The sequence below is a fragment of the Vollenhovia emeryi genome, unplaced genomic scaffold (genome assembly GCF_000949405.1).
Source record: "Vollenhovia emeryi isolate VEMERY1.0 unplaced genomic scaffold, V.emery_V1.0 DF939130.1, whole genome shotgun sequence".
In the NCBI taxonomy this organism is placed as follows: Eukaryota; Metazoa; Arthropoda; class Insecta; order Hymenoptera; family Formicidae; genus Vollenhovia; species Vollenhovia emeryi.
In genome coordinates this window covers 1,148,437-1,162,614 of record NW_011967236.1, presented here as the reverse complement: position 1 = coordinate 1,162,614, position 14,178 = coordinate 1,148,437, and the positions used below count along the sequence as shown (strand labels likewise).

Sequence of the window (14,178 nt, the reverse complement as noted above, 5' to 3'; positions counted from 1 at the left end):
ATGTATATCGGGCCGAGATTTGCATTCACGCTAACTATTATACTCGACTCTTTCCCAATTCTGACGACGACAGCGAGTTCCTGTCACGTAGATATTTGTTAACACTGGCGTGCGTAAACTAGCTTACATCAGGAGCCCGTTATTTAGTTAAGCTCGCCTTGTAACAACGTCTACGCTAAGGCTGCGAAGATGTCGGATAAGCATAAAAATTGGAGCGATAAAAGTCAAACTGTCAAACAATCTTCTTCGATGCGGAAAGTCTGAATTGCTCCCCTACGATCATATTAGGCTCGTTAATGAAACGTTTTCTTACACCAATACTAATGGAAGTTTACAGCGAACTCGCGTATTACTATTGTCAAAATTCACTTCTCCCGTTTAAATAAACGATAATTTTAAATAGCAGGATCCACCTTTCCGGATAATGTTTCCGAATATAATTTAATCAAATTAAGACTTGAGTTGATCGAGATTGCAAAAACTCATGAAATATGTAAAAAGACTTAAATTATTTGAATAACTTATTTCAAAGAGAGCTAAATATATGTAAAAAATATGCACGAATTCCTCAGTCATGAATACGGTGTGCAAGTATTAAAGCAAAATGGTAGTTTCTGAAAAGTTTCATAAGCCGAAACGTGCAATGAGTATAACGCATTTCCCGGCAACGCCATTAGCTTTATCAGCTGCCTCGCGGTCTAGCTATTTCATCGACAGAAATCTCCCGCTTTCGCGCTCTCTCCTCTCGCGCTTTCGCGCAGCAAAAGTGGAATCAGATGGGTATTGGCGAGATGGAGCATCTGTGATGACCCGATGAGAGACCGGTCTTTGCGCTTGTGTATTTACGTTTCAAACTACGGGCGCGAGCTCGCACCACGTTGTCAACTGGTAGCCGTGCACCGCCGAAAACGAAAGCTTCTCAGGTCATTGTCAAATTGACGAAACACGCAAATGGCATATGTTTGGCGCGATAGCGATACGGGCACGCGCGTACATTAGCCAAGCATTGCGCGAAGGCGCAAGTGTCGCACACGAAAGTCCGGTAAAACGGCAGAACGGTCAACGTGTACTCTGCCATACGTGAGAAAATATACTCCGTTCGTACTTCGCGAGTGACGCGGTTCGAAATTTCCGCCCCTCGCTTTTGCTGCCTCCGAAATCGTCCGAGTGTGGATAACACGACCGTGCACGCTCGTCGTTAGGATGCACGTGGGCGTGGACATGAACTTGTGTATACCCACGTGTGTGCACCGTACGTAGGAGTCGAATTCCGAAATGGCGTCATGTACGTCCACCAGCGCGCACGTTCACGCCCGATGGTATCTCCAATGTGGGTCACATACATAGAAGGGAGAAGTCCAGTCGCTACGGGAGCCGGAACTCTGCATTCAAAGCCGAACGGAGGACTTTTGATAGAGAACGAGAGAGAGAGAGAGAGGGAGAGAGGGGGGGTGGAATTAGGGGGTAGGTAGGTTCAAGATAGAGATAACGGCAAGCTCTGATATCTCAAGTCCATTTCTAGCTCGTGCCACGAGTCGCGGACAAACGTGTCGTGCGCCCGACTTCCTTTTCTTCTCCCACTCTTCTTTCATTCGCCGACCCTACTCCACTACCCTCGATCCTTCGGAACCACGTCGTGTCACCTGAGAGCCGGGCATATATTCCCCCGCCATCGACCAAGTTTTCCAATAAATTTCTATATCCGCCGGCTGCATCTGCAACGGACGACCCAGGACCGCCTTATTATGCGACCATTCGGCGACGCCGAATTTCTCCCGTATCTCGATCCGCCGCTGTCGATGATAAGCGGCATCGGTTCTCCCCATAGACGATCGCTCCGCTGCAGACTTTAACGTTCCGCGCAGTATGCATGTATGACCATGACAAGGAATCTGATTCACCGTAATGGAAAGACGCTATCGCGATCTTCATGCATGGCGTACGTTGTTTTTATTGCGTTAGGCTAATCCGAGACAAATTATGGTTGCAGGTTGCAGGTTCAAATGTCAATTGTAAAATCTATATGATATCATTTGCCATCCTCATACTTTCGATTTAACCAGCAGATATTGTTAGGATTTATTTATATTAAAAAATTTTTTACATTCTGCATTGACATTTCATGAGATATGAATGTATATTTACTGAGAAAACTATGATGAAGTATTGGTAAAACAATTGGCACGGAGTTGTGACTTGCCGAAAGTAACGCTCGCATTTAAACGGAACAATTGAAGCCATAACGATTCTATTAATTTTACGATACGGTTTTAACTCGGTAATAAGATAATCGAAAACTTCCAACTTGATAACTATTATTACTTCATCCTCCTTATTAGAATCACTTATTATTACTTCCTCGTGAGAAGCCATTTAGAGCAACCGCGCCGGAATTGGAATCGAAGAATGCGCGTGTGTTCTATTTGTCGGCTACTCCAACTCGATGAATCATCGTTATCGAGATGAGAAAACTCGTACAATAATGCATTTTAAAGACGTTTCCAGGATCGATAAAAGCCAGGTTTTGTCCCAAGTGGCTCAATTTCTAATCACATTATCTGCCACTCGAAACATTCACGAGAACGTTCTACAATAGATTCCTTTATCTTTTTAAATATAGGTCTCGTGATAAGATTGCTCTCAGCTCCCAAGATAGTCAAAATGTATTAGTCAATACGTAAATTTTCATAACACACACTTTTCACATGTCGAGTTGTTTCATTATTATTAAAATATAAAAGACTTATTTGATATTTATTAAAAGAAATCACTTTAAAAGAGATTGAAAAAGTCTCGATGAATTACTCGATAAACTTAGAATCAATTCCTTCCAAAATTAAATACTTCTTAAACAACTTAGGTACGTACTTTTTTTTAGTTATTTCATGCGACATATAAATCGAATACAATCTTTAATTTCTGAGTTACGAGGCGAAAGTTAAACGTGTCATTTCGCGATAATGCGATAAACAAAGATTGACTTTCTGTAATCTATGAACAAGTTAAGCAACCAGAGCGAATGAGATCATTCACACGTGAATAATATTATGTCACGCATTTTGAAACAATCCAAATAGCGATACCCCGATATCACTGTTATGAGCCATAACGATCAAAATTCATGGGAACTGCAGCGAGGCAGAATTGTCGTCGCGCGCCGTTGACGTCGTGTAAATGGAAATGAGTGCACTTGTTCGTCCAAAAATCAATAGCGTTCCGCGCGAAATGGCCAATAAAATATGCAAAAGTACTAAACAATGTAAATCCCATGAATCACAGTCGTCGACAGTGCCGCTCGATTTTGCGACACAAGAGGAAATGGTGAGGATGTGCGATACATCGATAATGTAACCAACTGAAATGATAGTCAATGATATTGCCCTCTCGTTGCCCGCGACTCCACCGGAACTCAGCAATGTGTTACATATAATGCTGGTACACGATCCATTTTACATGGGAGATTTTATAAATTGGAAATAATACGAGACCTCATAAGGAGATATCTCGCCGGATTTCATAATACGTTAACTCTTAACGTTGCTAATTATAAATGTGACACACACTTAAAAATGCGATATCAAAAAAGACTGTTTTTTTGTCTGCGCGATATCCTCAACTTTAAAATAAGGTTCATCGAGTTTGAGCTTTAACTTCGCAATGTAGGGCAGTGCAGTAACGATGTAAATTTTTGGACATCTGTACTTACCGGACCGAATTGTTCGAAGTAATTTTTGACGTCCTCCAGCGTCGTCGGCGCCGATAATCCCCCGACGAATATCTTCTTTGTCCTTGTCACCATCTGTAAGAGGACAAAGAGTAAAAACGAGACGTTATTTTATATCTTGAAATAACCTTTTTAAATGAAGGTAATATAACCTTCCAGAATAAAAAATGAAAAGTGACACGGCTAATGTCCCAGGAACAATGTTCCAGGAGAGGAAATAACATTTTCGACGCGATATAATCGCGCTAGAGAAATTGATAAGAAATTCATCAAATATGAATGACTTGTGTCTGGATGTACTATGACATTTCCAGGTAGACTCCTCCACCGGCGGTGTTCCTGCCGTTGCTTTTAGTCTTTCATATTCCATACCTGTCTGGCTATCGACAGAAAAGTCGTAAATAATCGACACAGGTGCATTATTAACAGCCGAACTTACGCTTCAATATAACATATACCAATACGTGAATATGGAGAGAAAACACTCGCGATATTCGGTTCTCTATAAAATTTAGGAAATAGGAAATAGAAGATTTTTCCTCCTTGGTGATCGCAGACTTCGTAAAGAGAGAAACGGGAAAGTGGGAGGAACAAATAACGTTACCGCATTATGCTTTAAGGAACGAAACCTGAGAACGACGCGTTAAAGGTCACGGCCAAAATCGCAGGGGATGTTACTGGGTGCCCGCTTATCGCGGATTCGTCTCGGGTGTGCGTGTCGTGAATCGCAAGGAAGAGCGAAGAAAATACGTGCGACGTCGGGACGCAACGGCATCGTTCTGTTAAGGTTGCTCGCGGCGAATCCGAAACGCGACATCGAATTCTGCATTCGATGCGATTACAAGCCACACGCGAACTCGACGTCTCCGATCTCCGATATTCCTCGCATCTCCTGTTAGATATTGAACGTCAACCCACGCATCGGGAACTACATCAACCGGCGGATATCAGTGTGGTATGATAATATAACCAATGAATTAGAAATGGAGATCACGAGAAATTCGATTAGTATTTAAAGACCGTCTAATCGATCGCTCACACACACACACATGCACACACGTATGCACGCACGCTCGCATACACGACGATGAAGCAATAAAATGTGCCGAGGAATAAAAATTTCCAATAATAAAAATTTTCCAATAAATTTTTAGGAAATAAAAATTGAAAAAAGCATTTTCTTGATATATGCTCACATAGCACAATGTATGAAAAATATCTTTACTCTTTTAATAAACTACATTTGTACATTTGTATGTATGAATGTATGTGTGTGCGCGCGCGCACGCGTGTGTGTACTTATTTAGAATAAATAAAAGTTTGCAAAAAGATTTATTTATATTAACGTCTAAAATTTCAAAAGAGAAAAATAACGGCACAGCGATTGGGTATAATGTGATCATTAATAGTCGGATAAACATAGCGAGGTAATTTAATAAAGATAATTGATCGATTTCTCCATGAAATCAGCTCCGACAAGGTGGATTAATATGAGGAGCTTAAGGGAGCTGAAAGGAGAAAAGCTCAGGGAAAGACCGATACTTCTAGTCTTGAAATCTTGATAATACAATCGCATTGTAATAAAGCCGCGGGCGGACGAGCCGGGGAATGAAAGGCAGAAGTCGAACATTTTACGGGCGGAAGTTCCATGCTGAGGAAAGGAAGGCACGATCGGGGTAGAAAGAAAGATGGGAGAGGGAGCTGGGGCGCGGCGGAAAGGGCGGAAGAGGTAAACTCTGGCAATTTCAGTGATGGCTGGGCTTAGACATCTCTATATCCGGTGAGTAACGCAAACCCCCGGGAGGACGCGAGTCTTTCCACCCCGTGCGCTCCTGAACTCGACCCTCTCCCCCCCCCCCCTCTAGTTTTCTCTAACCCTTCTTCAAAACCCCATGCAAACTCGCAGCTTTCTCCGTGCCGGCGTCCTTGTCTGGAAGGGAATGGAGAGAGGTAGGTTTCTCTTGCGAGGTGGGTTAATCAGCGAAGTGTATAAAGTCCGGAGAATAAAAATAAAATGGCAGGATCTCTCGAAAATTAAATAAACGATTCGCCTCGATTTCGTCGGCGAGAGGCTCATCGTAAGGAGAAAATAGCAAAGAGGGAGAGAGAGAAATACTCGGGAATAAAGAAGGATATTATCATGAATGGACAAGGTGAGGAGAGAAGCGATGGAAGAAGGCGAACTTAAACCAAGGAGGCCACTTATTCGAATGAAACCGCTGCAGCTACTCCTCCCCTTCTTCAGTGCCAAAAGCGGGAATTCGGCTCTCCTCGTGTTCTCCACCGACAAACGAAATCCAGTTTTGCATTCTGCTGTTGCCCGCCACGTAATGAGTACATTGTCGTGAGAAGTAGGTAGATTTTTGGTGAAATCTTTCATCTTCCTCGTTCGTCATACGGGACAAACATTTTTATTAACAGTTCGAAACCGAAACGAAATATACAATTTTACACAATGTTTTTAGAAAATGCTTTCCTTTACTGCCAATACATACGTCATTTTTATCAATTCTCTCAGGCCGCTTCTTTCTCAATAAATTCTCTCTGTATAAAACTTCATACAAGCGTTACAAACGCAAATTAATTTTTTTCTCAGAAAAAAAACTCTTTATCGCGCGACACAGATAGACAACGTATTAATGTCTAGCCAATCGTTGTACAGTTAGCTTAATGCAGAGATAAAGCCGCGTGTTCAGCCTAGGACAGCGGGAGGAGAACCAACTGGCGGAATAAACGGTCGAATTTTCGTAGCAGAGGCGCGACGCGAACAAGAGATGGAAACGCAGACGACGGAGTGGGCCGCTTCGCGCCGCGGTTAGCCCGGCGAAGAATAAGGTGGAAAAATATAAGTCATGAGAGGAGCGCGGGGGGGAGAGCGGGGCCCCCTCGGGTCGTTAGCGGAGATAAGAGCGGATAGCGGTGGAATGGTAATGGAAACTCGGCGAGTTCCACTTATTACGCCGTAGCATTATGTAAATACCGGAAGGCTATTACAATTTTACAACTTACTAGGAGTGGCTTTATAGTTTCATCGCTCGAGGGAGGAGGCGGGCGAGAGGGCCGTCTCATCTCTCTTTACCGACCTCGTGCTTTCCTCACTCGATACGCGACCGCGTATATGTTTCCAGCTCACCTTTAAAGTTTCTGCGTCTACGAAAATGAAATCGCCCCGTAGAAAGGAAGGTGGAAGTTATCTCTGGCGCGCGCTTCGCTATTTGCAGAAATTTAATATTCATCTATAATTTACGCTCTGTAACTTAATACGACGCTGTAATGACGTAAGTTGTTGTTCCACGTTAATTTTGAATTATACGCGGCCGTAATCCATTGGAATCCGCGCTTTAAAAAGAAAAAAAGAGCGGCTGCGAAATTTGCGAGAACGAAATGAAACGCGAGAGCGCATTCAGCGTCAATTATCGCACAAAGTGTGTGACTTTGTGCTTTATCGGCGACAATTGACTGGTGAAATAGAAACATTTTTCTCCGACAAAATTATTGTGTAACGCAAATTACGAGCAGAAACGCGAGGTTCGCAATAAAAGACGCGCTTAATAGCAATGCACAGTTTCTGAAAAAAAAAAAGATAGGAGAGAACAGAGACAATAGTCAGCGTGTCTTTTATGGCCGTCGGACATTATCGTTCCACGTTATTGCGATGTATTCGTAAATGTCATAATCAGTTCCACGTTTTCCACCGCGTTTATCCCCACCCTCCTCCTCCTCATCCCCAAAGAACACGTGAAGGGCTGCGACGGCAAGAAAAATATTAGAACAAACGTTAATCAGCGGTCACGTGTTCGCGCTTTAACGATGGGATGCTTTCGCTCCCATTCGCGATCATTTCGAGAGCTTAATCGTGCGTCCCGATGAGATCCCCGCGAATTTACATAACCAAGAGACGTCCGAGATCGCGCGCAATCCGCCAGTGGTGCGGCACGATTTTTAAGTGAACGCGTAAAGCCGACACGCGTGTTATTAGATAGCGCCGCGAGATACACGCCGTGTATTACTTGCTGTTGCACACAGAATAACGTTGTAATCGCATTAAGCATAATACTACGAAAATTTTGCATTTCGCTAAACGGCGCTAATGCGTTACGTACATACGTGTGTGCGTGTGCGCGCGCGCGCGTGTCTACTTGCGTGTATAACAGAGAGCCCGAAAGAGAGAAATAAAATAGTGCGTGGGTTCCTCGTTACGAATAAATTATCGTTTTCCGTTGCGTCATGTACACTATCAATTTAGCGACGCAATAGCTTTTGGTAACGTGTATCCATGGTTGAATAGCCCATCTGTATTATTACATCGCAGTACAGCGGCCAATCAACTCAACTTTAAAATCAATAACCCCAACGCGCATTGCAAATATTACTTTGTCCACTTGGCCCCTTTGGCAATCACGTAGGATATGGCATCGATAATGTTATATTAGCGGGAACGCATAAATATGACAGATTGAAATGTAGATTAATTTTTAACGAACGAAAGAATCAGACCCTCTTAACTGGCACGATGTTCAAACACTTTAACCAATTTTCGGTAATTAAATGTTGTTGCAAATAACTCCCGGTTAATTATAGCTAATATCATCATTGTTCCGCCAGCTTTGTGGATGCCTATTGTGTAATTTTCTCGCGTAGCACACGCGTGTCAGTTTAATATACGCTAATATCTAATTGTCCGTTAGCGCCATTTTCAGACAGGGATGAAGGCGATCAAAATTGCGTAGCGCAGAATGATTCGGCATTGTCGTGGATCGAGGTCACAGGGACGAACGGGACGGGGATAAGGTCGGGAGAGAAGGATACGCGTTGATGGAGGAAAAAATGGGAGAGGGAAGGAAGAAAAAGTGACGGAGGGATCCCAGGACGAGGCTCTCGCAACCCTCGGGATGATAACCGATTCGCCCAGCCTGTCCCTCGCCCTTTCGCCCTACTTTTTCTCCAGCTAGCCCAGTGCCGCGGAATCCATAGTCTTTCTTCCAACCCTTCTGTCTCCTAAGCGATCCATCCCCACGTCCTGAACCGCTCAGAAAGAATTAATCCTGGCCAACCCGGCGACTGTGGTCCCATCCGTTGTGGATAATGTCACTCGCTTTTGTTCTTTGACGTACTTGAATTTTGCCCTTTTACCGTGCCACCCCCGGTTTTACCTCTGTTTTAACGAAATCGTTTGCGCGCGGAAAAAGGCGAGGAAAAATGTTTATCGCTAAATACGCGCAACTCGCCGCGCGCCTCTATTTATCCAAACATATAAATCGCCGTGCGACCGTGCACATAACTTTTTTGCTACCTTCCAAGTCTTCTCGCTTCCAACAAGGTGGCTGCCTATTTTTTATCTGCGCGGATTTCGCCGTGGCGATCACGCCGCGATCTCTCAAGATCGCGACATTTCACGATTTAAGTTACCGGTCATAAATAGCAAAAGGGGGTTACGACGGTGGTAGGGAGGGGAGCACAGGAAGGAAGGGAGGTTATCAGTAACCGAGCAGTAGGTAAGGCGCTCAACGTCGCTCCATAGCTCGGAGCATCGCTATCGCGTTGTCCAGCCCTGACCCTACCTTGGCTCTAGCTCCGCTCTCGCTCTAGCCCCTCGCGCTATAGCACGATTCAGGGGATGCTCGCCGCAGAACGTGCTCTCACGTAAATTATACGCGCATGCTTCATCCTACGTTTTCCGGTCGGGGCATATTCTGAAAATTCCACCTCGCCTGTATCAACGTTGCCGCGCGTCGATTTTACGAATTTAGAAGAAGCGAATTCGAAGCCCTCGTGACTGGAATTTATCATTTTTTTTAGAACGTGCAGAAAATGTCCGTGTAACGTATAACGTTGGCTGTAGTCTTACTGTTTCGAGGACCAACGGTTTCGACTTGGCGATACGATAATAACTTGGAAATTTGGACTTGCAACTGTGAACGATCGTGCATATTAATGCGCAAAACTGCGCACGCCATTATCACAGAATATATCGACGAACGTTCAATAAGAATGGAAGGTCGAGCCAATAAATTGCTGGACCGAACGTTACATATACTAGCACTCGTAATCCTAAATCCCACCCATTACACCCTCTGAACGACCGCAACCTACCACCCTTCGGCCACTATTCTGACTTAAACTGTTTGAGTTGCGACTTTACCGGATTACTACGGAATCTGCCAAACCCCTTCCTCGTTCGAGGAGTTCCAACCCTAGGTGATTATTTCGAGATCTCCGTACCTTCGTGTCGCGATAGCCAAGATAATGTTCGGAAAGCAGAACGCAGTGTTAACAATAAATTATATCGCAGGTATCGTCGCTAATGGTTAAAAAACTTGAATAAAACTGCATATTGCAATAAGCTTCATGGATTGAAATTTAGAATACAATCGCGTGTAGATGTCATCGAGGTGCTCGATAATTAACCATTAATAAAAGAGATTGGAAGAAGGGAGTGAAATATAACATAAATATAATATACAGACGGAAAAAAATTATAGGTCATTATTGATTAGTAAAATAAATATTGAAATTTCCCGATATATTTAAACAATCGTTCTCTTTAACATGTAATTGTAACTTTGCCGATTTCAAATCGTCGTCGATGCAATAGGGACGGAAAGCATTATTTCTCATAGAAGTCGAGTGAAAATTAGAATAAAAATTGCGCGGTAGTGAGGACTAACAATAAGAGTTTCCCAAAGTCGTTTGCGTCGTCAGCAAAATTCAGGCGGAATCTCAAAATAAGCAACTGCCGTAAAAAATGCGTGCGAACGAGTGCGAACTCCCATAAAAGAATTTCCGCGGTAGCCACTCAAATTTCTTCCCAAGCTTCGCGGTAAATGTGCTTACGCTATGCACATCCTACACAGTATTTTAACACATTATTCTGACCACAGATACAGCTACCATCTGCAAGAGTAGCTGGTTAAGCGAAGAAGTTTCGTTCGTTTAGTGAAGAATTTTCATTTATGAGAGAACGGAAAAATTTATATCTGAAAAATGTGTCACGTGCATAAGTAGTTTTTTTTATTTCATTAAAATGAGCAAATAAATAATCGAAGGCTAAAGTCCGATAGCTTTAACGCGTTTCACACCGGGAACGTTCCTTCGTTTTCGCGGTTTTTCGAATACAGAGAGACGCGACAGGGCAGAGATTTCATTTTTTTCGATGAAACTTAATGCCGATGCGTTCGGCTCGCGCATGATACATTTATTGATCCTGTGGCATCAAACGTTTACGAGTTGCTCTTTGAGGGCGAAGATGAAAGCGCTGACGCTCGACAAGTGCACGCCGGCTTAAGCGCTTCTCTATTTCTGCCCGCGCCTTTGATGCGCATTATCAGGCTTTCTTGTTTTATTCGGGCACCCGATATATCCGCGACCAACCTTTCAGCCCTAACGGTGCGCCGATACCAGAATCGAAGCTGCCCGTATTTTTAATCTGCCCCGGGATTGTTTGTAGGGGACACGTCTTTGTGTTACGCCTCACGAAATTCCGACGACAAGATTAAATTAAATATCCCGTAGTAGCTGCGAACAAATTAATTTTATTTTTCCACCACTATTTTTTATTAAAAAATTACTACTCACGAAAAGAGCAATACGATGCATTAATATGTACGTACTTGTCATACAGTTTTTAGCCTTCGTGATTTATACAACGCACTTCGCGGTGGATATTGATACTGATATAAAATTATGCGGTTATTTCAAGAGTACTTTGGATAATGAACTTTAATATGATAAAACGTATTAATGGATATGCGCAATGTGTATAGTATGTGTATAAACAAAATTTCTAAAATTTAATTTATACAACTCCCAAACTGGATGCTTTCCATACTCATTAATTTGCAATTTCAAGGATTCGAAAATTATTAAATTTATAAATATATGAGTTCGTAATATGTGATGTACTTTATGATACGTTATCGCATTTATGATACATCAGGCAATTTTTGCGTAATTCTCTCTCTCTCTCTCCCCTCCTCCCTCTCAGACCAAAGAAAATGGAATCCTATGATAGCCCCATGACGGACAGAGGACGATAAAGGGGGACCTGGTTCCTCTGGGTCCCGCAGGGTGCTTTTTATCGAGTCATGCCCGAGATTTCGGGGGCGCTCGTAAACCTCACCCTCCGGGACGTCATTCCCTTCCGGAGTGGTCTGCGAAATAACCAGCGTTCAACGGCACGACGCCGAACTCGTCCGCGCCGCGTAATGCAGTTTCGTTGACACGCTGACTACGACACCGGTTATGGGCGCGCGAGTCCCGCGATCATAAATTGAGCACCAAAACGATCCGACCCTCGCGGGATCGTATTTAGAGTTAAGCGGCTTACGGGCTTTCTTCCATTTTGATTCAACAGTGGAAAAATGGCTTTAACTCTATTCGTACTGTACCGTGACACATTGCGGCAAGATGCGACAGCTAACTGCAGTTTGTGGCCCAATAATATTTTAGACCTGTCCACTTGGTTACAAACATTCTGCCGTCAGTTAATATCCGCGGAGTCAACGTTGTCGCGCAATACAGCGAAAAGTGCGCTATTAAATATTCCCGATTGCCACTATAACGGATCGTCGAAAAGAATAATTCAATAAATCGCTTATTGTAACAATATATAACAATTAACGGACACAGATACGAACGCGTATAAGCACGCATAATCTCTCCGATGGACAACAAATATATTTTAATAATCGTTGTGCCGTTATTTATAGCGTTGACGGTCATCTGTAATTTAAATTTAAATTTTCCAAACTCCTGTTGAAAAAGAATTAGCAAGTGATACCACATGAAAGTGGTAATGAAGTTCTTTCAAATTATATATATCCATTCATTAATCTCCGTTTCTTTTGTGCCTCTATTCTCCCTGAGAATTTTCTAGACGATCGCGTATCTAAAGAAGCTCCCCCCTCTTTCTCTCTCTCTCTCTCTCCGTCCCTCTCACTATCTCTCTCTTTCTTTCAAAGGAGTAGGGATGTAAAAGGACATAATCGCGCATCTAAGCCGCCCGAGCACGTAGAAATTCAATAGCGATCTAAACTCAATCGCCTCGGCCACGAGTTAGCACATTCATAGTAGTTTACCCTCCAGCTCCGCCCGCCAGTGCTATCCCTGCGAAAGGGCTGAATAGGACGTAAAGGCGGCTATTGTGAGGCACCATTCAATCGCCGACAACAGAAACACCATTAGGGGCAATGTACGGTGCTGCCAATTAAAATGTAGAGCGACAGCCGGAACGACCTTGTCTTGATTCACGTCACTCGACCGTTGAATGTCGACAGATCAAAGCACTAAATCAGCTGATAATACGTGTCATTACAAAAATATACCGCACGACTACGCGAGTCGCTCGATCTAACTTTCTTAATGTTGAATCCAAGCGATGCAAGAAAAAATCACTTGATCCGCGGAATATGAACAAAGAATGCGATTCCACAAGAAAACATTTGTATAAAATCACCAACCTTCGTAGTTAAGTATTTTTATTCAATTTCGGATATTATTATTCCTTCTCCCTGTCCACGCACTTCGAAAGCTATATTTTCGCCGAAAGGACCGTCCGAATCAAGTTTTCTCTCAATTTGCGGAATCATTATTATGTCTTCCAAGTCGTTCGAGTTTCAACGAGTTTCGGATACGGACGCAAAACGCGAACAAAACGAAAATTACAATATGGACGACTGCGGGCACGGTGGGACGCACCGACGCATAGCGAATCCGGTTGGCCGCGAGCGGTTAAATCACCGTCGTAAACCGCAATTCGTGTATTATGCCAACGCGATTCAACGGTCGAATGAGGTTGGAGGTCTCTTATGCGGATCTTGGGTGTACCGCACGTGCGCCGGCAAGGGATTAATTAACGAATCGTGTACCGTGCGCGGCCACGATGCGTGGCCAGGCGATGCCTGTGCTTGTCGAGGCAGAAGCCTCAATTCTCGTCAGACTCGTTCCAGTAACATATCCCGGCGTATAACACGGTATCGCTCCTTTCTTATTCGACCCCGCGTGTAGCTCAATATTTTCCCTCCCGGGCGCAGTCCCCTCGCGAAAGTGATCGATATTTTGAGAGCCAAGAGTCATAACAATAACTCAACTCTGCAATCTTCGCGCATGATTCATTAAGGCATAAGGCAGCCCAATTATTCTATAGTCCCTTCAATTTATCTTACTTCCTGACTGCCGTCGTGTTAATTTCCTACGGCTTTAAAAGAAACTCCAACGTCATTAGTCGTAGTTACTCGCTATCAGATCAAGTTAGCGTGTTTGTGTCATATGTCTGTGCTATTAGTAGTAGATTAGCTATTAGTTCCCCAAAACAGTTTAGTAATTGTGATGGATATACTTAAAAAAAAACCCCCCGCGTTAACAGGTATAAATGGAAATATCGGATCAATCTATTATAAGATTAACTAGGATGACTATTGAGCTTGTAACATGTCTCTTGATTGAAAGATGGAAAA

The 14,178-nt window shown here is 43.3% G+C and overlaps 1 protein-coding gene across 6 annotated transcripts in view; it reads right to left on the bottom strand.

Annotated features, from left to right (window-relative positions):
* Nucleotides 1-14,178, bottom strand: part of LOC105568299 (RNA-binding protein Musashi homolog Rbp6) — a 675,186-nt gene that overhangs the window by 183,356 nt on the left and 477,652 nt on the right. For all 6 annotated transcript variants that reach the window (XM_012023849.1, XM_012023847.1, XM_012023848.1 and 3 more), the window contains one exon: nucleotides 3,707-3,799. In XM_012023849.1, the coding sequence (XP_011879239.1) occupies nucleotides 3,707-3,799 (93 nt within the window). The remainder of the gene's footprint in view (nucleotides 1-3,706; nucleotides 3,800-14,178) is intronic.